At 40.4% G+C, this 24,232-nt stretch overlaps 1 protein-coding gene across 1 annotated transcript in view; it reads left to right on the top strand.

Annotated features, from left to right (window-relative positions):
* Positions 1 to 24,232, top strand: part of Suclg2 (succinate-CoA ligase GDP-forming beta subunit) — a 307,192-nt gene that overhangs the window by 56,857 nt on the left and 226,103 nt on the right. The window contains exon 2 of the mRNA XM_008827131.3: positions 14,858 to 14,999. Coding sequence (XP_008825353.1) covers positions 14,858 to 14,999 — 142 coding nt within the window. The remainder of the gene's footprint in view (positions 1 to 14,857; positions 15,000 to 24,232) is intronic.

Genomic DNA, 24,232 nt, shown 5'->3' with positions numbered 1-24,232 from the left:
CACTCTCTCTAATTATATTTGTCATTTGTATGTCCTCCTGTTTCTTCCCTGTCTCTACTGCTGGGACAAAGATTTTGTGATAGCAGAGAACTTGTCTGTCTACTGCTAGATTTGAATGTCAGTCAGTTGGCCAACACAGTTTAAATGTACTGTGGAAAACTGGTACACTGCCAGCTTCCTGGGAAGGGCTTTGTCTATGTTTTCTGTTGCTGTAACAGAATATCACATCATAGGAAATGTAGGAAGAAAACAAATATTTCTTACTGTTCTGGAGGCTGCAAAAGTTCAAGGTTAGGGCCTGCATCTTACTGTTGAAGGCCTTTCCACTGGGCTTCACGTGGTGAGAGAGACAGGGCCAAACTGGCTTTAATAGCAGACCTACTTGAGATAAGCCTTTAATCTACTAATCCACAAGCAGATTAATCCATTTAGTAATTAATCTCTTCTTAAAGGTCCCGCCTCTTAATACTTCATAATAAGGATTAAGCTTCAACATGAATTTTGCTGTGGACATTGAAACCACAACAAAATTCAAACCCAGGATATGTTTATGCTGCTTTACTTTGTTTATGGACAAATCAGCCTTGCCTACTTCTGTTCACAATGGAAATTAAGGTGATTTTCTTCTGCCACATGATCAGGCTGGCACATTCTCCAGCAAGGGACAGGCAGGCATTTGGAAAGGGTGTCGCTCTGTATTTTTAGAATGTTTTATACATTCGTTTTTGCTGTTGTGCTAATATGCTAATGTTTATCATGGTTGTATTTTCTCTCCCTTCCTAGCTACTGGCAGTTGCTGCATGGAATTAGGGAGGGAACTCTCCTCTGGGCATTTGTCCTTACGACAAACAGTTTTACACTTCTCTGCTGCTTAAAAAAAATAGCTGCTTTCTGCTGAACCTAGGATAAAAAGAACAAGGCAATATCTTTGAGAATCTTAATTCTTTTGGCTTATTGAAACCCATCCAGCAACCTCTTTCACTCAGAGCTCTGTGTTCCCCACTGAACTGTGTATTTTGAAAGCCCTATCCCTCCTTGCAGCAAAATCTTTCATCACAGCCTCTCCTCCTCCGGGCTCCTTTGGCTCTGTCTCAGGACCTATTTGTGTGCTTTGGAAGGTATTTACCAACTTTGTCTCCACTGAAGGCAAAGACTGCAATCAGACACACTTGGATTTGAACTGTGGTTCTGCCTCTAAACAGCACCTGTTCTGAGGAGTTAACTTCTCTGAGCCTTCATTTGCTCTCCTGTGAAATGGATTCCTGCCTGTGTCATTCCTTCTTAGGTGAATTAAATGAAGTAATGTTGAAGTGGACAGTGCCGCCTCTGGAACTTCATGGCACTTTAATGTTCATTAGTATTTGATTTGGCTTAAGAATGTAAGGCTGGCTGGGGATGTAGCTCAACTGATAGAGGACTTGCCTCATACCCAGGAAGCCCTGGGTTTGATCCCCAGCATCAAATAAACCTGGTATGGTAGTATTTTCCTGTAATTCTAGCACTCAGGAGGTAGAAGCAAGAAGATTAGAAGTTCCAGGTTAACCATGGCTACATTAAGGTTCCAGGAATACATTTGACCCTGTCTCAAAAATGAAACACAGCAAAACCAAAACAACAAACAAAAAAAGATTTTGTTATGGAACCCTAAGAAAAATGCATTACAAAACAGGAATCTGCTACAATGGAGTTTCTGAATGGTCTGAAAGCTTAACTCTTAGTTCTTTTCTGGTAGGACAGATTATGTGTTATTTTGTTAAGCAGATGTTACCCACCTGTGCTGGATAGCTTTAGTGTCAACCTGACACACCTGGGTTGAGGGAGCCTCAATCGGGAAATTGCCTCTATTGGACTGGCCTGTGGCCATGTCTGAAGGGCATCTTCTTGTTGAGTGATGTGGGATGGCCCAGCCCACTGTGGGTGGTGCCACCCCTGGGCAGGTGGGCCTGTGTTGCATAAGAAAGCAGGCTGAGCAGGAGCCAAAGGGAGCAAGCCAGTAAGCAGCGTTCCTCCACGGTTTGTGCTCCAGCTCCTGCCTCCAGGTTCCTGCCCTGAGTTCCTACCTTGGGTTCCCTGATGGATTACGACCTGGGAGATGTAGGCTGAATAAACCCTTTCCTCCCCAAGTTGGTAGTGGTCAGAATATTTTGTTACAGCAATGAAGAAACAACCAAGACACCACCTTACTGCTGGGTCCTCAGACTGACAGGTTGAGGGTATCAGAGATGCAGAGTAAGTGGAGCAAAACAGGCCCGAGTCTCTGGATGTGATCCTAGGATGATTTTCTCTGAGGAAGAGCTCCTAGATGTGTACTCTTGACCAGGAAACTGAAGCACATGTCTTTGATAGTCATCTACTCTAAGTTTCTTGTCTCATCAATGCTGACTTTTCAGGTACCATAGCATCATGGTTATTGTTCTCAATTTGTCAGCTGCTCTATAGTCCATGCTTTGAGATGGACTGATTCAAGTTTGAAGAGTCCAAAAATTGAAAACCTGTGGTACTGCTGGATTCTTTTTTATTTTATTTATTTGTGTGTGTGTGTGTGTGTGTGTGTGTGCGTGTGCGTGTGTGTATGAATTTATGTGCACCACTTGAGTGCAGGTGCTTGTGGATGCCAGAGGGTATCAGATCCCCTGGAACTGGAGTTTAGGCAGTTGTGAGCCACCATGTGAGTGCTGGGAACTGAACTTGGGTGTTCTGCAAGAGCAGCCAGTGAATGTACTTAATCGCTGAGCCATTTCTCCAGCTCCAAGCTAGGTATTTTTTATTGTATAGAATTCAAAGACATATCTCCAGTATTATTGGAAAAATACATTGATATTGACTAGTTGACACACACACATATGTACATACACACACATAAACATATATGCAGACTACCAGTATATACACATTTAGTTCTGTATGTGTATCCCTTACTAATAGAAAGGCTAAAGGATTTGAGGGCAGAATGCTTTGACTGAAGTCTTGACTATCACTTAACCAGTAGGGTGACCTTGGACAAGTTAATGAAGTCTCTGACTTTCAAAATTCCTCCTGTGGGAAGGGAAAGTCCTAGCTCAAAAGGGATGAAGTGTAAATTTACTCAGCACATTTTTAAGGTGCTTACTGAAAGTGAGATTGTATTTATTTATTTATTTATTTATTGGTTCTTTCCATTGTAAATTACTGTTCTGTCTCTTTTTGTGATTGTTGAGTGATTCAAACACAAAGATTCCACAATTAGAGTTTAAAAATACCTCCCCAAATGCATTTAAAACGAACAGCAGGGCACCATGGACCCTTTCCTCTTTATCCTTTATGTGGTCACCTACAACTTTTATCCCAGTGGTTGACAAGGTATCTGTGTGTTACACTTCTCCTCCATTATATTTTGTATTAAATAGTGATAGCTCATATTTCCTGGGCTCTTATTCTGAGCATTGTTTTGACTGATTTGCACATATGAACCATTTAATCATCACAACATCCATGAGTTTGTACCTGTTGGTATCCTTCATTTTACAAATAAGAAAAGGCGTTTCCACTGCTCTCTTCTCATCCCATAGGGGAGGTTACAGCCCTCTGGACCTCTGCTAGAGTGAAGAACTTAGCCACAAGTGGCTAATTAATTGGTTAATTAATTTCCTTACAACATGTCAAGCAGGGATAACCTAACTGGAAACTGGTCAGTAGGGCTGATTTATTTTCACAGGTGAAGGCCCTGGAGTTCAGCCTGAACACACAGTGAACTAGATTAGTGCTGGGGCCCATTGTCACTCTCTCTTCTCTCTCTGACACAGCTTCTCCCTCTCATACTGTTGCCTTTCTCATCACCACTGTTGTTTCCCTAGTGCTCCAACACATTTTCATGCTGTAGCAGGTAACATGTGGGCATCATCACATCAAGCCCCACATGGAGAAGTGTTCTTCTTATTCCTCTCACAATCAGGATTCCACTTAATCTCTTTTACGCGATGGCACAGTTAAAGTGGGTGCTTCATCAGGGCCTGTTTTAAGCAAGCTAGCCTTTTATTTTATGACACTCATATTGAGACACATTGAGTTATATCTGCCTTTTCATTGACACCAACACATTTTACTTGAGCCCGGTGTGTCCAAGGTAATGTGTCCAAGATAGATTTATTGGGACTCATTTGCATCCAGAACAACATTGGCAAAACTAAAATATCACAGACACTAACTTTTAGTCTGCCACAACCCACCGAACATCTGCCTTTGATACCGTGCCTGTAACGAGAGGGAAATATATTTTCCTTGGGGTTTACAGCTAATTCCTTGTTGGTATTCCACTGCTGTTGTGGCTGTTGAGAGCTGGAAATGAGGTTTAAGAGCCTCTTCATATCTAACAGCAGGAGCTTATGTGAGAGGTGGTAGTTCTATGGCAAAAGAAAATGCAGCCTTTGTCCCCTACCTCCATTTCATCCTGCATTTAAAGAACCCTGCTACAGGTACAGAGTTCAAGCTCTTGATTTTCCCAACAAGGGAGACCAGACTTAAGTTTATACTGTTAAGTCAGTACGTGACTATGATTACTTCCTTCCAAGCTTGTTTTTAAGTAGATTGATATTTTTTCATTGTACAAATAGTAAATGAATTCATTCATTTAAAAAAAGGTAAAAAATAGAGATTACATATTTTTATAGATCGTCACCTTCCTGATTTGCTCTCCCCATGTTTACTGGCATTATTAGCTTGATAAATGTCATCTGGACCTGAGTCAGAAAGCACCCTGTCCTTCCTGGGGTACTGGGGAAAGGATTAAGCTGTTGAACACTGTAAAATATTGTTGAAAATTGTGCTAGTTTTTGTTAATGTGACACAAACTAGAGACACCTGGGAAGAGGGAGCCTCAGTTGAGAAACTTCCTTACCTGGATTTGGCCAGTAGCCATGCCTGTGAGGCATTTTCTTAATTGGTAATCGATGCAGAGAGCCATGCCCTCTGTGAACAGTGCCCTTCCTGGACAGATGGGTGTAGCTGGTTTTAGAAAGGTAGATGAACAAGTCAGGAGAAGCAAGCCAGAAAGCAGTGTCCTCCGTGGTCTCCGCTCCACTTCCACGTTCCTGCCTTGAGCTACTGCCCTGACTTCCCTCAGTAATGAATTATGACCTGATTCTAGGCTGAAATAAACCCTTTCCTCCCCAAGTTGCATTTGGTCGTGGTGTTTATCACATTAGCAGAGAAGCAAACTATGGCATGAGTGTTAGTTGAACCCTTGACTGCAAGCACTCTGATGTTTTTCTGTGAATGAATGAAGGTGTCCGGCGTGGGCTATTTGACAGACTCTTTCCCGATGATGGATAACCTTGATTGGGGAACTCTTCAGAGAGAATTACACTCCAGTTGCAAGGGACAATGTAACAGTGGCTGTTGAAGACATAGCCCTTTCTTCAGGAGTCCTTGTTCTAGACACAGCCTTCACAAATTTAGGAAGCCTCCATTCTAGGCAAGAGAAACCTCAATGAACTTGAGGTGACCCTGTAGGCAGCTACTCCAGGGAGCCCTACCTCTGGCTGCTCCAGACTTTGCAGAGGTTGTCTTCAATTAGGCCCAAAGGAGAATAAACATTCTCCCTAGAAACTCAGTGGAAAGCTTATGATTGAGAGATGGGAAGGTTATGCTTATACTTGTCTGGGATTGGTTTTGATGAAATTAGTTGTGCTGTGATTGGTGTGCTACAGTCACTACCTTTGCATGCCACAGCCTTACCATCTCCTAGCTGTATAAACCAGGTTGCTCCTCACACTTTTTAGTTGGCCAGAAGACACACCCCCATCACCACCACTGCTCTCAGATATTGCGATATCAACAGGTGAGCCATAGCAGGCTTAGTAGACAGCTGGAGAGGTCCACCAAGCCACTGGAGGCAGAAACTGTGAGGAGCAGACCAGTGAAAGAAGGTAAGAGGAGGCAGAGTCAAGATGTAAAGGAAGGGCTGCTGAGGAGGAGAGTGAGTGTCCTAGTTACTGGAAGAGTCCCAGGGATCTCCCAAGCCCTAAAGACTAGAGATCTTTAATACCAGGTGGTCTTAGGAGTTAGGGTCCCAGCATCCCAGGGCTGGAAAGGTATAATACTGGCTGTCTATAGCTGTCACTGACAGCTGTTGCTATGAGCATTGCCTTTCTGGTGGCTGAATGAAGGAACACTGATAGTCAGGACCCAGTGTAGTAAGCCAAGCTCCTGATGCTATTAGGTTCTCTGAAACCTAGAACTTGGAGCCATAAGCCTCCAATCAGGACCCAGAGCCATAAGCACCTGAGATTTTTACTCCAGTAACAGCCTGGAATCACCAACACCACTAAGGGAGCCTATTCATGATTTTCCATTCATAGACCAAAAGAACCCTAGTCAGTTGATTAGTAATAGACCTTATCCTGTACATCTACCTCTGTATACATTTATCCTTATAAGATATGGAATACTGCTTCCTGTATGGACAGATGTCTGAAATATAAATTTTATTCTACTGAATATATTGTTCTAGTCTATATTCATAGCACCCTGAATATGCCTGATCTTATCTGAATGTATTACTCATATTGCTGGTTTTCATTAGTAACACTGACTTATCATAACAGTGTACTATGGAAAGTAATCAGTCACCATTAGTATCTTCAGACTAGTGATAACTGCAGTGATTATTTCCAAATTCTCAGTGGTTAATGTGTCAAAGATTTATTTCTCATTCCTGAAAGTTTAGGTTAGGTGACCTTAGGGTAGCTCTCCTCCATGTTGTAACAAAGTGATGCAGGTGGTTCCCACTCTGATTTCATCATCTCCCCAGTGCCATTCAGGTCACTCTAACCAATGAAAAAGGATCTGGAGTGTCAGCTATTGGCTTCAGAAGTGTTGGCACACTAGTCACACGAGAACTGAGAAAAGCAGGAGAGTATGCACATGCTAGGTAGGGATCCTTAGTTGTCACAGATATTTTACATGCCTGTACGAGTATTCCTTCACTTGTGATAAGGTTTCACTTGTGGTAACAATAAACCTATGACAAATGGAAAATGTTAGAGCCGGGAGATTGTCCAGTGGTAAAGTTCTGCTGTTCATGCAAGCATGAGGATCAGTGTTCGATCCTCAGACTGCATTGGCATTGTGATGTGGGCTGGTAATCCCAATGCTGGGGAGCTGATGACAGGAGGATCCCTGAGATCCCCTACCAGTTGGCCTAATTACACTAATGTGCTCCAGGCAGATGAGAGATCCTGTCTCACGAAACAAGGCAGACTGCTCCTGAGGAACTACACTCAAAGTTGATCTCTCGCCTCCATATGTATGCACACACAAATTCACCCACATGGACAAGACACATACACACACACACACACACACACACACACACACACACAAAAGAAAATCCTGAGGCTGAATTCCTAGCTTAGGGTAGCTCACCTTTAACATATTTTGTGTGCTTATTGGTCTACAGTTGGGCAAATCCATCTAAAACAAAGCTTGTCTTATAATTTAGTTTGCTGATAACTGTAGTGAAACAGAAAACCAGAATGGTTTTATGGGTATGCTGCCCCAAATTGTTAGCTGGAACCACTATGACTTGGGCCCAGCTGCCATTTAAACATATTATGGTTCATGTAGCCACTCTCCCGTTTGATGGGCATTTGGGTAATTTCCAGTTTCCTCACTTTTATCATGAAGAACATTATACAGAAGTACCTTGTGTATATCTTAGGTACATATTTTATTAGGATAGACTTATTAAAAGTAGGCTGTTAGGATAGACTTAGTAAAAACTAGACTTTCCAGGGAGGGGTCATGGGTCTTTTAGTTTTCTCAAATGCAATTAAATTGAATTTAAGAAAAAACATTTAGTTTTTGAGACAGGATCTCACAGTGTAGCCCAAGCTGGCCCTAAGCTTGAGACCCTCCTGCTTCAGCCTCTTAGGCACTGGGATTCTAGTCATGTGCCACTGTGACCAACTGTTGCGTTGTTCTTAAAGGTGTGTGCACCGATGTGGATGGGCAGAGTACAGTAAAGCACATCTCACTATGACTTTAACAGTGATGCCAAACTGCCACCCCCAATACCATAGTATCTTCACTTCTCAGGTCCTTAGGCTCCCTTAAGTTGCTTTCCAGAGTGAAACAAACTTTTGAGTGAGGCCAGGCCAAAGACGACACCAAATTCAGAGCCAATGAGGAGGTGTGGCTCACAGATTCTTCCTCTGGGGGGCGCCTGACTCAATGACATGTCTTTCTGTTCTCGCTTTATTGATTTTTTTCCCCCTCCTCTGTGGTGCTATTTCCAGTAGTTTCTACACCTCTAATTTTGAAACCATGGGGCGAAGGATTTCTCGGTCGTGTCATGTTTTCTGTGTAGCTGTCTAATTTTGTACTTTGAGTTTTCTTGTGAATTTCTTTGCCTGCTTAGTCATTGTCTTGGTTCTCTTTGTCTCTCCTCTCATTTTCAATTCTTTTTCTTCTGCCTCTGCTGCCACATTACCCCCATGAGCCCTTAAATCTTGATGTGCTACATTTCTTTTGAGTTGTATTTTCCTCTTTCCCTCTTAGCAGATGTGTTTGCTCTATCAAAGAAGGGCAGAAGGGGAGGGAGCAATAGCAAGTCATTAGCAACTCCAGAGGGAACTAAACCCCCGTACCTGCCTTCCCCAGCTGCTTGGAGCATATAACACATTCCTAAAGTAGTCACTTCGCTAATAATCCATATGAAGAAAAGACCAAAATAGGAATCAGTCCATGTTTTCACTTGCCTCTGGTTCCGTATATGATCCTGGGCAAGTCACTTACTCCCCTCTTTCTCGAGGTTTCTGATTATAAGAGGAGGAAGATGGATCCTAGAGGACCCTTTGTACAAATGTAAAGGGTAAGATGGGAAGCTTCTTCAGTACAGGATCAAATGCTGCTTCTTAAAAGTGGGCCATTTGTCACTCCCCTTCTGGAAGCACCACATCAATCAGGTCCAGCAAGATGGTGGAGAGTCCACCGGATCATTTAATAGTTGTTCACATGGGACAAAAACTTAGTTATGAAGGTAGTTTGAACTGCTGGAAGGCAGAGGGCTGGAGTGGCTGCACAGATTGTGTCCTTGGAGAGGAAGGAATCCAGGCCAGTAAGAGTCATGGCAGGAGAGATGGAGGCAGCTCAGTGGTGGAAGGAAGGGTAGTCTGGAAGGTCCTAGAGCTTCAGGGGAGAATTAGTCACTGCTAGAGATGCTGCCCCCTACAGAAAGAGAACGTCATGACCTGGTATCTTCTTCACATGAACTGATACCTGAATAGCCTCAAGCTATGCAGAGGCTGGTTAGTGTGAAGAATGGATCTGAGAACAAGCAGTCAACAAGTAGGAAAGTTTCTTTCTTACCCATTTCATTTTCTACAGTTCATGGTCCAAAACTACTAAGGAGAGAACTCTAGAAGTAATTCATGAGTATTAAATAACTTCAATTATAGTATATTGTTATAATTCTATTTGATTGTAATTGTTTTTCATTCCTGTAAATTAAATTTTATCACAGGCAAGTATATATGGGAAAAAAACCGAAAGTATTTGGATTCAGTGTTCTCTGCAGTTTCGGGAACCTCCTGGAAGTCTCAGACTACCTCCTGTGGATAAGGGGACAGTAACTAACAGAAACAAGCAGAAGGCACCGGGCTTGATGGTCTGTAAACTTCCTTCCATTATTTACATTCCAGTTCATGGATTCCTCCAGACCTTGCTGAGTTCTGCATTTTAGGCCATAGGTTAACAGGTAGCTCTTTTTCTTCCATTCTAGGATTTCTCAGGATAGCAGTCTCCACCTCCATACTTCCATAGCCTACAGCAGTTACGTCTCATCTTTCACATGCTGTGTCAGCATTTCATGCAAGTTCAATTCCTAGTCAACCTTTGGTCTTTTGAAGAAAGGCACCATCTTGCTCATCTCTTCCTCAGCCTGTGTCACGGAACCTCTGGGCACAAGAGACCAGAATACACACACAGGGAACCAACAGTATTGGTTGAGAAATAGCTGCAGTCAGAGAAGCTTTACTTTTTACTCTTCCTGTAATCTTAAACCAGGTGACTTAACTTTCTACTTATGGTGGTTTTATAGGTAGGATAGGCTGTGTTCTAAGAGGCTGGATAGGTCCCGCAGTAGTAACAAACTCCAGAATCTTGGCTCATCATCCACAGAGGCTAATTTTCCACTGACATTTGTTGTGAGCCACCTCTGGGACGTGTCTCTTCACACTCTTGGCTGATAGATTGTCTGTCATCTTGAATATTGCAATTTCTCTTGAGAGAGAGACAGAGAGAGGACTTGGATGGGGTGGGAGGGAAGGTAATGTAATGTTTGCCTGGCTGTGTCACACATAATACATACTCACAACTTACTGGCTAGAGCTAGTGACATGACCTAACCTAATTTCAACAAAAGCAAAAAAGTACCTAGAAGGACAAAGATTGAGAGTTTTTGTGGGTGGTTTGCATATGACAGCTGTAGAGGGAAAATAGTACTTCACTTCATGATTGTTTTAGCCATTAGATGCCACGAGCATTTAGTGTGATATCTAACACAGCATGAATACTCAAGAGACGTAAATGGAGTGCTGGCAGTTGTTAGAGCAGTTTATATTACATCCGTAGCATTCTGTTCACCATCCATCTGCTCAGCAATTTCTTCTTACTATCCCACCCCTTGAAAATGCAAAAGTAGACTTTTCTGTGGACTTAGCAGAAATACTCTTAGGTACATATGTGTGCATGTGTGTGTTCACGGGTATACAGATGAACATGTAAGTGCAGGTGAGCACATGTGTGTGCATGCAGAGGCCAGAGGACACCCTCAAGTGCTGCTCCTCAGGTGCCATTCACCTTAAAAAAAATTTTTTTTTTTAATGAGACAGGTTTTTTTCATTGGCCTGGAACTCACCAAGTAGGCTGGCTGGCCAGCAAGCCCTGGGGATCTATCTACCTCCACCCTCCCAGCTCTGGAATTATAGGTACATGCCATCATGTTAGCTTTATGTGAGTTCTGGGAATTGAACACAGGACCTCATGCTTGCACAGCTATCTCTTCAGCATACACAAATTCTTGAGACATGGAGTTGACATAATGAAGTTGAGACCTCGTCAGTGAACCTGGTCTTCCAAGTTTTGAATTGAGCACAAACAGTTGATTTTTCTGTAAGAGGATTACTTTGTAGGGTGAGAGGTTAGATGTCAGGATAGGCTTTGCAAGTCTGCTTACTGTCTTGCTTTTCAATTTAAGAACAACTGACTTTAAGCTGGCTTTCATTTGGGTCAATATAGCAGTACTCAATATGTATTATATGCCTGTGAAGTTGGTCTCTGGATCAATTGCAATTAGTTTGCAGCAGATTGCATTAACATATCTGAAATTAATATGGCCAAGTGTTCTAATGAAAAGGAATTGACTGTGACCACACAGTGGCTGTTCTTAGTCTCTCTCAAATGTGTTTTCTAAAGCATATTTTTTTTCTTCTTTGGTTAATGGCTTTAAATTGGTATGTCAACATAGACTGAATCTATTGATTCTTCCCATTTGCCTTTTAAAAGTGGTCCCTGATAATGACATGTGTGTGACATTTAATGTTTTCTTTCATTAGAGGGCTTTTACTGAATACCTTAAACTTGTGTTTTTCTTGGAATCTTGTGTGGAATGCAACTGAGACTATTAAGCCTTTGAGTGCGTTCATTTATCAAGTTTCGTGTCTTTCAAGTTACTAATGTTTCATTAAGACTTAGAAGGTCAGAAGTAAGATTAACAAGTAATATGCAGTAAATCCTGTGAACATTGTTTATCCAGAAGTTTATTTTTATCCAAGTATTTATTTTTAGAGAACTGTAGTCAATTTCAACATTTAGAGCATTATAAGCAATATATAATGATTATATGCATGGATGGAAGAGCTAGCTTTAGGCTATGTCAAAATTTCAGTATTTTACAAATGTGTGTGAATTATTATATTTGTTTCCAGTCTTAGGGAATGACTTTTAAACTTTTCTGGTTTTGAAGATGGTTAGTTTCTCAGAATGAAAAGTTGTTTGTATTGGGGACTGTCATGGTTGGTTTCTGTTGTCACCTTGACATACCCAGGAATAGGGAGCCTTAATTGTGGAATTTCCTCTACAGGATTTGCCTGTGGGCATGTCTAAGGAGATTTTCTTGATCTTTGAGTGATGAGGGCCCAGCCCACTGTGGGTGATGCCACCCTTGGGCAGGTGGTCCTCAGGTGTAAGAAAGCAGGTTGGGCACAGGGCAGAGGAGCAAGCCAGTAAATAGCATTTCTCCATGGTCTGTGCTTCTGTTCCTGCCTTCAGGTTCCTGCCCTGAGTTCATGCCTGACTTTACTTAAAGATGAACTGTCACTTGGAAGTGGAAAATGCAATAAAGTTGTTTTTGGTCAGAGTGTTTTTTCATAGCAATAGAGAAGTAACCTTGGACAGGGACAAAAGGCAGGGCTTATTCATTTGGCTACCTAACTGATTTATTTGGGCAATTTTTCACGTGCCAAGTAAGGTATCTTCCTAAAGATGTCAAAAAGTTTAGAACATGCTCTTCCTTTGAGTAGAAGTTGGACTATTTGTAAGGTTTTAGCAGGAACTTTGGACATTGTGGCAAGACATTGTAGCATACAAATGTGTTTGGCCATATTTAGGGATGCATGGAGCCTATGGGCAACAGGTTGAAGTACAGTGAGCCATGTTCATAGCTGTTTTGGGATGCATGGAGCCCGTGGGCCACAGGTTGGGAGTACATGTGAACCTCTTTGGATCCCTTGTCTGAAGGAGCTCATGGATGCCTCCTAGTTTGGAGGGTATAGAAGATGCCATTTTAAGGACACTTTAGAAATTTTTGAAAGTTAATTAACATTTCCACACACAGCCCTGTGGACCTCAGCAATCCAGTCAGCTTCATGCCGTCTTGGGTGTTCATGGAGACCATTGGTAGAAGCTGCTGGGAAGTGTCAGGCTATTTTTCACATTCTGCCAGTCTTATATTCAGTTATAAGATTAAAGTTTTAGTTTGTGTTAATGACATGGTCATCTTATCTCTTGTAAGTTGCTTTACATTCTGATTCATGGGTAGAAATAAATAAATTTATATTCCTTTTTTCTGTTTTTGTTTTCATTTAAATGTGATTTATGGTTTTGATAAGGCCCGCTGTTAATATTATTGGATAAAATACAAAAGTAATTTACTTGTGTATGTCCTTCTATACTTTATGTTCTTTCAACATAAATTAAAAAGAAATTGTATTAGTTACTTTTCTGTTTCTGTGATAGAAACACCATAACCAAGGAACTTATAAAAGAAAGAGTTTATTTAGTTTACGGTTCCAAAGGAATTACAGTCTGTCATGGTGGGAGGAGGTGATAGGAGCAGAAAGCAGCCTGCTCTCATCTTCACACAGGCACAGGAAGCAGGAGGGTGACTTGAGATCCAGCAAGGCTTAAGAACTTTCTAAGCTTGCCCCCAGTGACATGCCTCCTCCAGCATGGCCACACCTTCTAAGACCTCCCAAAACAGCTCCACCAACTGGGGACAAAATGTCCAAATACTTGGAGCCTATCAGGAATATTCTCATTCAAACCATCACAGTAATTGATAGTGCATTTTGGAAAAACAAAACAAAACACTTCTACTTGAGTTCTAAGCAAGATTATATAATGTCCAAGTTTCAGTTTAGCAGCTCTAATGAGGAAGACCCTTTCAGGTTTCTGTGCTGTGCTGGTGCATGAAGGAGACAATAACAGTAAATGTAAAATGTCTACTAGTCTATTAAAAACTAAAGAAGTGAATTAGTCTGTGGATACATGATCTCATAGAGTTAAAAACATTTTTCCTGAGAGACTTGACAGAGATTTTTGTTGTGGATGCAGTTAATACAGTAACACAGTGTGTCTTTGGTAGTTAGGACAGGCACCTAAGGGGAGACATAGCTGTACAATAAGGTCTTTAATATTTTTTCAGAATAAAATATCTTCTGATTTAAAAGTACTCACCAACCACAGAAAGTTACAGCAAAACAAAACAAAAAACACCAGTAAATGTTGACACCTTATTCTAGAACAACACTGAAACCAGAAAATTTTTACTGATATATTTCTATTAATTAGCATGTTGATTTTATTCTGTTTTTTTTAACCATTTTGAATTTTTAAAAAAATTTGCATCTGTTATTTATATGTAATGTGCTTCACTGTGACATTTCTATATATGCATGTAATGTTTTGGTACCCTCTTTCCCCCCCACTGATCTTCTTTCTTTTCCTAACTATCCACTTTATACCTTTATGTCCGCCTTTTCCTGTGTTTGACCCAATGAGTTTAATTAGGGCTGCTTACAGGAGCATGGGCAACTTTAAAGTGACTGTATTACTGAAGAAAATGTCTTGGGCCAGGCGTGGTAGCTCAGGCCTTTAATCCCAGACAGAGATGTCTGAGGGTTTTAAGTTAGCCTGGACTACATAGTGAGTCCCAGGCTAGCCATGGCTCTGCAGTGAGACCCTGTCTCCCCCTAAAAAATTCTCTTAGTCCCCCAACAACCATTAATTGCCTGTAGATCCTCAGGGCTGAATGGAGGTTTATGAGCCCTTCCTTCCTCTATGTTGAGGGGCCAAATCTTTGCAGGTCCTGTGCAAGTAATCAAACTATTTTCTTTAAAAAAAAAACAAAAAACAAAAACTACATTCATTTGTGTGGGCATTAGTTTTGACTAATCATGGAGAATTTACCTAGATTTATGCTCTCATTGGCATGTTTAAACTGCGTGTTGCTCATTGCCAGCCATAACACCTTTAAGGTTGGCCATCTGGGCCGACTCCTCCTTTTCCTGATATTAATGACTGTCCTTACCTCTCTCCCTAGGCAGTTCACTTAACCTCTAGAAGATGGCTGAACCTTCAGGAATACCAGAGCAAGAAGCTCATGTCAGAGCATGGGGTGCGAGTTCAACGGTTCTTTGTAGCAGACACTGCGAAGGAGGCCCTGGAGGCTGCTAAGAGGCTAAGTAAGCTGACTCATGGGGACGTGCGCCTACTGCAGCCTGTGAATGCACAGTTGATGCCTTTCAGATCTTGGCTCCTTTGCTCTGCTTATCCTAATGGAGACAATTAAATATAAGTGTGTGGGGTGGGGGGCTGTCTTTAAATTGCAAAAGCAAAAAAAGTTCAAACAGAAAAACTTGATTCTTTTACTTGAGATAGCAGCCCATGGGGGTCACCGTGTAGGAGTACCACTGCTCCCTCTTCAGTCAGCTGTGCCTTAGTGACTGTGAGTAATGGGGCTGAAGGATATAGATAAACCTGTTGCCTGGGAGATTAGGCATGATAGTGACATCTTTCTAGAAGCCTCTTAGAAGTTGGGAAGAATAACTGGAGGAAAACAAGGGGAAGGGCGTGCAGCAGTTTTGTTTTCTTGGGACAATCTTGCTATATATCCCAGGGTATCCTTGAACTTGTAACTCTCCTGCTGAGTGCTGAGTGTTGAGATTACCAATATGTGCCACCAAAGTGCAGCCAAGGGCCTGTGTTCTTAAAGTTCCACTCCTTGCCCTCTGACTTTGTATAAGGGCCTTCTCCTTTCTATGTATCTGGTTCCTTATCTACAGACCAAAGCTCACTGTGTTTTCCTCCCAGCTGCAGTCTTGTGAGGCTTATTCATTATGGTGGTGGAAGGCCTGATCAGTGTCTCTAGACATGGATGGAGACCTGGAGAATTAGTGATCATTCTTTTTAGCGCTCGTTCTGTGTGGTGGCATAAAGATTTTCTTAGTGTCATCTGGATTATCACTGTCCACTATAAATACAATGTGAGCACAAAGTAGGTTTTACATTTCTAAAAGTCACAGTGAGAAGACCAAAAAATGATAGGTGGAATTAACTTTGTAATATATTGTATTCAATATATCTAGGTAACATTTTAACATGTAATTAATATTAATAAATTGTCTATAGAAATTTTTTTTGAGATAGAGGTTCTTATAGTCTGGCTTCAAACTTACTGTAGCTGAGGATGACCTTGGATTTCTGATCCTCCTGTCTTTACTTCCCAAGTAAATGGTGGTATCACAGGTGGGCACCACCGTGTCTGATTTATGTGATCCTGGGGTTTGAACCTGGACCGGGTGCATCATGTTAGGTTAGCACTCTTAAAACCGAGATATCTGCAGGATATTAATCTTCACAAACCTTGTTCGTAGTTAACACCTGCAGTATGTCAGATTTCACATTAGTCCTATCTCAGGGGACTCAGTAGACATCTGCGGCAGTTGGGTGTCCTATTGGGCTGTGTAGATCTGGACACTAGAAGGATTTGCATGTGCCTGTAACCTTGGGGAGCAGTATTTTTTTTTTTTTTCCTGCCAAAGAGAAAGAGCAGAGCATCTGCTCACTGACTCTTCCCGGGTGGCAGTAGCAAGTTTGAGTATGCAAGATGGACTTAGGCTTCACTGCGCAGTGTTCCAACTTCCATTGCTCTTTACAGTGTAGGTTTCTGAGGTACTGCAGCTGGAAAACATTGATGTTCTGTTATTTCCTTCTTAAACTTCTCCGAGATACTAATAGGCCAGATACATTCTTTCTTATTTCAGTTGAAATATATATTTGTCCTTTCTGTGAAATTTATATTTAGATCCTTCTTTGAAGTGTGTATTTACTGACCATGTGTTGGGTGCTGTAGATCTGGCAGTGGAAGACAAACATGACTTCATTCTTCTTAGAATTAGGTTCTAGAAAGAAAAGTCATTGCAGTTTTCAAATGCTAAGTATAGAAATGAAGAACAATGTATATTTAAGAGATGGAAAATGATTTCATGCTCAGAAACTATCACAACTAGTTCTTATGGTATGGCACTCAGTAATGCCAAACCTGGGTCTAGCTCAGGAGACTGCCAGAGTATACTGTGGGACAGGCTGCATCAAAGGGTGGTGTTCCAGCCTTTTCTCAGGAAGGGATGAATTTTGTTTTATACTCATGATTTAGGAATTGAGAAATGAGAACAAATAAATATAAAGTTAAGTTGGTCTTTGCTTTTTATTTGTCCCTTTAATTTTTATAATGCATTAAAGCACTAGCCTTTAGGTTCAGGGGGCTTTTAAAAGCCACACTGGAAACTGTTGATGGCTTCTGTATGCCCACTGGTTTAGACACAGCGTAGCTGGGTGAAAACGTGCTTTCAGACCTTCATGGAGCTAGGGGCTTATTGAAGTAAATGTTTCCTCTTTGTGGGTTTTAAAAACACTTGTTTGGCTATCACTTCAGAGTTGGGGATTCCAATGTATGCTTAAGATAACTTTTGCTCTTGGGGAATTCACCATGTGGCATCTACTTGCGGGGTCTACAAGAAAGTGAGGGAGGAAAAGAAGACAAGAATACAAGTTGAAATAAAGGAAAATAAAAATTAAAAAGGAAAACAAACATAAAAGTTAATTTTATTCTTGAGGGGAGGTTTCAAGAAATTCAAACTGGATGAAGGAGCTGAGAATGGTAAAGAGATTTAAAAAGTCAGACAGGACGAAGGAAGTGAGCACCATGCTGTCCTGCAGTGGTTCCCCTGTGCACACCCGTGAGGTTCCCTTCTGTGGTCTGGCCAGCAGAGCTTCTCTCTGTGGACCTGCTTCTAACTAAATGGGAATTCAGAGACTCAATCAAGAACCTCATTCAGAGAATGAATAGGAATGCTCTCATAATTCAGTGGGTAGTTTTGTGAGAAGCTAGGTATCCTCTGGTTTCTGTTGCTGAATCATTTTGATGGAAGAGGAATAAATATAATAGAATATTAGTGTGTGTAACATGTAGAAAGTATCATACAGGATTTTATTATCATCATCATCAGGGGCATCTAATTCCAGGAGGTTTATTACTGTCAAGATTCAAGTTCACAGATCAGAGGTGTGTGAGTGGTATCTTACTGACCACATGTCAGGGAAATTCATATTTTAATTTAAAATGTTTGTATATGGTTAAAATGTATTTATTTGATTTACCTTTTTACTTTTTTTGTATTTGGATGTATTGGTTACTTTTCTTATTGCTGTGACCAAATACCTGACAGGAAGCAATGGGTTTATTTTGGTTCACAGTTTGTGAGGATACAGTCTATCATGGAGGGGAAGGCACAGTAGAAGGAGTCTCATTTTGGCAGAACAGGATGTAAAGAGCAGACAGAAAGTGGGTTGGGGCTACAAAATCTCAAAGCCTACCCCCAGTGATCCACTTCCTCTACTGAGGCTCTACCCCCTAAAAATTTATAGCCATCCAAAATAACCCCACTAGCTAGGAACCAGCTGTTCAAAGATGTGAGCATATGGGAGACAGTTTACATTCAAACTATAGCAGATGCTTTGAAATAAAATGACATCTTATGAAACATTTTGAAAATAAGCCTTGATAGTAGCCATACCTGTGTTTCCAGTGTAATATCAGTGAGTCATCTGTCTCTTCCTTGGTGTCTGAAACCACATTCCTAGTTGTCAGTTGCTCATCTGTGTTTGTAGCTCTCCTGGCCCAAACAGTACTTGATATATTGATTGACTAAACCTTCTTGTAGCTTCAGGACCTCTGCAGTGCCTCTCCTATCTTTGGTGTTTAGTCAGTTGCCAAATCTTTTCATTATTTAGTTTAGCATTTTTACTTTATGCATGAGGAAACAGGTGGGATAAGGTTAAAAAACTTACCGATATTTTTGAGCTAATAATCAACCAAGATGGGATTTGCACCCAGCTAGATTAGATTTAATAACACCCACATGCATTTTCCTTTTGCTAACTTGATGATGATATTCTTGGGAGATGGTTTTGAGTGGGTCAGCATATTTAAGATGGAAAAATGAATATTAATAAAATTAGAAGATTCGATTAAAACTAGATGTGGCAGGTTCTGAGGTGCAATATCTAGAATCCGTAATTTGCAGATAATTTCTTAATGATTCATTTTGCTGTATCTCCTTACGCAGTGGAACCTTTTGCTGTATACTTATGGAAAGCTTGTTGAACTTGAACATTTGTTTAAAATGGGTAACACAAAGCTATTGTTTCTGAAATACAACTTATAATAATAAGATATTGAATGAAATCCCCATTTTTTTGCACAGAAAATGGATTTATGTTTAATTGAAAGAGTAAATTTGGTTTGGTGAATTAAAAGTTTAGTATATAGTTAATCACTTCTGCAGCAGTTTATAAGAACTAAGCATGCTTCAAAGAAGGGATTGTTTGTCTGCAAGATGACCTTGTAGATAAAGATACATCCCAACAAGTCTGATGACTCAGTTTGATCCCTGAGAACCATGTGCAGGGTAGAAGGAAAAAACCTACCCCCTAAAGTTGTTCTCTGACCTCTGCACACATGTACACAGGCACACAGACAAAATAAATAAGTAAAAAATTTTAAAGAAGGGATGTATTTTTCCTTGGACATCTCAGGAGGCTTAATTATTACATATTTTCTCTTCATAGGACTAAACTTCATGAATGCAATAAAAGATTGTTACAGAACACCTAGTTTGTAAAAGGCTAATCTGTATGCTACTGTTTCAGTTATGTTTTAAAATACATAAAGGACTGTGTCTGTATAACTCTGAAGTATTTGCATATAAGCACAGATGAAGCATATTGGATTATGACCTTCCAGGTTTCAGACTGTTTACAGTGTGTTAGTCATCCCCTTCATGTTGACAGGAAACTCTCAACATTAATCAAATAGAAAAAACTCCAGTTTTTTTTTTTAATCAGGAAAGAGAATTGAAATATGAATGGAGACATTAATCTTCTGTGAAGTAGTGACATAACATACTAAAAATGGAAGCAGGGAGCATTCATTGAGCTGGTTAGCTCTGGGTTGCTTTCAGCTATAACACGTTTCCATTCATCAATATGATAACTGAACTCTTCATTTTATATAATCACATCCTAAAGCCCGGTAAATTAGTTACACCATTAAGGAATTGTACTTCATGTGTAAAGGGAGCTGCTGCCCATTGATACTGATTGACAGCTACTATTAATCCTGCAGACAATTAAATCCAGCAGCTTCTTCACTGTTGGGGTTTTGTCATACATTCTGTGGTTCAGATCTTCCAAAACGATCTTATGCCCTTTGTATTAAGAGGATTTTTTGTCTTACAGCGAGAGGCAAGGATAACTTTCATTTCCGTGAGGTAAGTCTTCATGTTGGCAGCCTATTACACCCCATTATTTTGAGTCTGGAGTCAGTAATACCAGAATGCTCTTTGAGTCACAGCATATGTGTCCTTTCAAAGCTCCAAGAAGTCTCTGCTTTCTAGGAATTCAGTGATGGTGCCAGAATGAGGTTCCTGTGGTGTGATTTGATTGTCCTCCTGACTGCTGGGGGCTCCTTTAGTTCTTTCCTCGTGTCTGAGCCTGATTCTTCTGCTTTCTTGGTGATTATGTGAACTTCTCGGTAGAGGTTTTTTTTTCTTTTTTGGTCTTTTTTTGGTATTTGTATGTGTGTGCACGTGTGTGCGTGTGATCTATTTCATGCTTATCGTCTGAGCCTGATTCTTCTGCTTTCTTGGTGATTATGTGAACTTCTCGGTAGGTTTTTTTTTCTTTTTTGGTCTTTTTTTTGGTATTTGTATGTGTGTGCATGTGTGTGCGTGTGATCTATTTCATACTTATTTCACGTAGAGTCCCTTCTTTCCTCTCTCCTTCTCCACCTCTCTCCAGCCCTCCTTGTGCAGTGCTTAGGATTGAACCTGGGGTCTCATGCTTATTAGGCAAGTGTTGTACCACTGAGTTGTAACCCTAGTCCATAGAGTTAACTTCTGTTGCTAGCTGCTAAAAACACGACTCATCCACATAGAAAATGCTCAGAGCTCCTAAATCATGAAACTGTATCATAGGCATTGTTGTTTAGGAATTTTCACTTGTTAATACTTATTTGCATATATTCCATAAAAGAGTACTGGGACTGAAATCAGTGGTTGGCCCAAACTGTATTTATGAAAAGGATTCGATTTTGCAACAAGTTGTGGCCTTTAATAATATTTCCCATTATATGTATTTTTGCAAAGAAATTCCCCTTCTTTATTAAATGTTCCTTCACTTTTTCCTGAGTCTGCAAATATAAACGGACTTCTCCTCACAATGTTTCAGATCTGGGGTCTTTTCACTAATTGCCTTGTGTGGCTGAACTGAAGCAGCAGGCGAGCTGTAGAGTCAGGCCAGATCCTGGCAGCTGGAGGGAGGCAGGCTTCAGGGGCATGCACATGTGACCTTTCAGTTTTCTTAGAAACCCAGGGTCCGGGACATTGCTTTGAAAGTCAATGCTTGAGCTTCAGTTTTGGCAGTATAATAAAGCAATGTTAATTTTCTTTTGCTCACATTGGAAATAACAAAAGTGAGTGGTGAGGATTTAATCTCTTGACCCTTACCATGTGCTTAACATCCTACCAAATATTTAGCACATACTGTTTCACCTAATCCTCATTTAAACCAAAGAAAAGGTATCAGGTTGAAACGGGGAGGAAGAGGGTCCCCTAGAGGGTTTTTAGTCTCATTCATAAAAGAATTTAAGATGGACCCAAACAGAAGTTTTTACAATTTTATTAGACTCTTAAAGAAAAATCCTCGGGCCAGGCGAGCTGCCTTGAGGAGGTGAATGGTGGGAAGAAGGAAAGAAAATCATGAAGCAGTGAAGGTTTAGAGCCTGCATGGAGGTCAGACACACGTCTCACTTGTAGCCACATGGCTGGGAGAAGGAAGCTTTAGAGAAAAAGTGAAGAAACACAAGATGCTAGGGGCAGCCCAAAGCCTTAAAGAAAGCATGTTTAGTAAGAAAGGCATGAAGAAGAAAAGGAGAAATTACATTTTCCTGATGAGTTCTGGAAAGCGGACAGACTTACACCTGCATGGCTGTGGCTGGTCTGGAAGTTCTTCAGGGATCTGAGCTAGTTCCAGGCAGGAAATATTCACTACCTTATTAACATACCAGGTATTCTACCCATCTCTTTAGCATAACTTAAGGTGAACCTGCTCCCCTGGGAGTGGTTCTATCACCAGGTAATTGAGCAGTGAGACTGGAAAAGTGGGTCCTTCAACAGATTGACTAGACTTTTTTTTTTTTTTAGACCAGACATTTTTTTATACTCTGGACCAGTTCAATTTATGGGGCTTATTGATACTCTTAACAAGGTGACTTCTATATGCCCTTCACTATTGTGTCATTAATGGAGTTATGTATTGCCTTTTAAAGCTGACTCATTGCAAATGAACCCAGGGCCACATGGCCTCATCTTCCAGGACTTTGCCAGAAAACTATGTTGCCACATGACCTCATCTTCCAGGACCTTGCCAGGCATCCTTTTCCCTGGGGTCTTTGACTTGCTTCATTTTATGGACTGCTAGCTCCGAATGTCTAGAAGATGCCTTCTAGAGTTAAAATGCAGGACAGTTTTGCTTGGGGTGGATAATACAGGAACTTGCTCCTCAGGACTCCTCCACCCCACCTCTGGGGGGGCGATTATTTGGCTTTTTAAAAGAAACCTTAACCACATAAATATCTTCTGATTTTCAAATGGTTATGCTCCTTAATCTTGGAAAATATGGAAAAGTGCAGAAATTAAAAATCTCCTTTATCCCATTATTCAAAGAGTACCTGTGTTAATACTAACATATTACCTTTTATTTTCCTTATTCATTTTTTCATTTAGGATTTAATTCTGTCTATATATTTAAATAATATAATTGCAATAGAATGAATTTTTAAAATAAATTTGGGGAACTACTGTGCAGATAGCTTTATTTTAAAATTCTGCATTATGATATATGAATATTAGTCAAATAGTAAACATTTTTCTTAAAAGGTATTGTTTCCATAGTTACATACTACTCTTAGAGCCACTATGTCATTTCCTGTTGTGACTTATTTTTCTGTGTTGGCATATTAGGTAAAGCTAGCTTTGACCAAACACATGCAGCCCAGTTCTTAGTGGCTTCAGATAGTAGAAGGATTTCTTACAGAAACCCCTGCAGTGTTCTTGTTCTGCACAGGGAATTATGGTCCTTTCAGCATCTCACTCTGCCATCTTTAACCAAAGCGACCTAGGATGTTTCCCATTCCATCCACTCAAGAGGAGACAAGAACATGGAAGACTGCATGTAGAGATTTATATGGGCCACCTAATCTACTTCCACCTAATTCTGTTGTCTGAAACTAGTTATATGATCCCAGCAGTGAGGGAGGCTGGGAGCTGGTGGTTCAGTCCCTATTTAGGAAAAAGAATTGGGCTTGGTCATGACTTAGCATTTTCTCCTACAGGTTGTATTTAGTCTTAAAAATAATCGTTTATATATTTATTTATCATTTATGTATCTATATCAATCATCTATCTATCATCTATCTATCATCTATCAATCTGTGCATGTGTGTGTGTGTGTGTGTGTGTGTGAATGCTAGGGCACTTGTGTAGAATTCAGAGAGACACCTTGCAGGAGTTCTCTCCTTTCACCATGTGGGCTCTTGGTGTCAAAGTCAGATCCTCCACTTAGAGGTAAGCACCTTTACTTACTGAGTCATCTGGATGGCCCAGTATTTAGACTCTTGAGACTATTTATTTCTTTGATTCAAGGCTTAGTGTGAGCATGGTAGATAGTCATCCTACCTTTATTTTGCTGAATCTTTATTTTGCAAGCCACAGTTTATTTGAATATGAAATTAAGAATAATGGTTCTTACTTAAAGGACTGATTTAGATTTAAAAAAAAAAAAAAAGGAAAGAAAAACAGAGTACATGCCTCATACAAATGAGACACCCAGTTCTTTTCGCTTTTCTTCCTTCTTTATTAACCTGAATGAAGCAAGTGTTTTGAGCCTTCATATAAAGAATATAATAGCTATTAATACGATCAATAATAGATAAAAAGATTTCTCAGTACTTTTGTGATAACATCTAAAAGTTAAACTATGTTTATTTATAGTTCTCAGGTGACTTGATATTGAATGTTTTCTAGGAAGGTGATGGTATATGAAGTCGACAGTTGCATAATTTTGATAGAAAATGAAAATCATACTTCTTTTTATTCTTCACCAGAATAAATATTACCTGAAGAATTATGCTTTTAAGATGCTATGCTATTCTCCAGGGTGGTTATTACAGACATTGACAATGTCTAACAGATGTTCATAAATAGGAGTAAGGCTCCACTGGAGTTTTCTAGGTTATCTACAAAATAAAAAGTCAAGAAATGAATTTAGAAGATTTAAAAGAATTATATTGCTTGAT

The sequence above is a fragment of the Nannospalax galili genome, unplaced genomic scaffold (assembly GCF_000622305.1).
Source record: "Nannospalax galili isolate Female #2095 unplaced genomic scaffold, S.galili_v1.0 scaffold1051, whole genome shotgun sequence".
Classification (NCBI taxonomy): domain Eukaryota; kingdom Metazoa; phylum Chordata; class Mammalia; order Rodentia; family Spalacidae; genus Nannospalax; species Nannospalax galili.
Note: the sequence above shows the minus strand (reverse complement) of the source record. Positions and strands in the feature narration are given on the sequence as shown.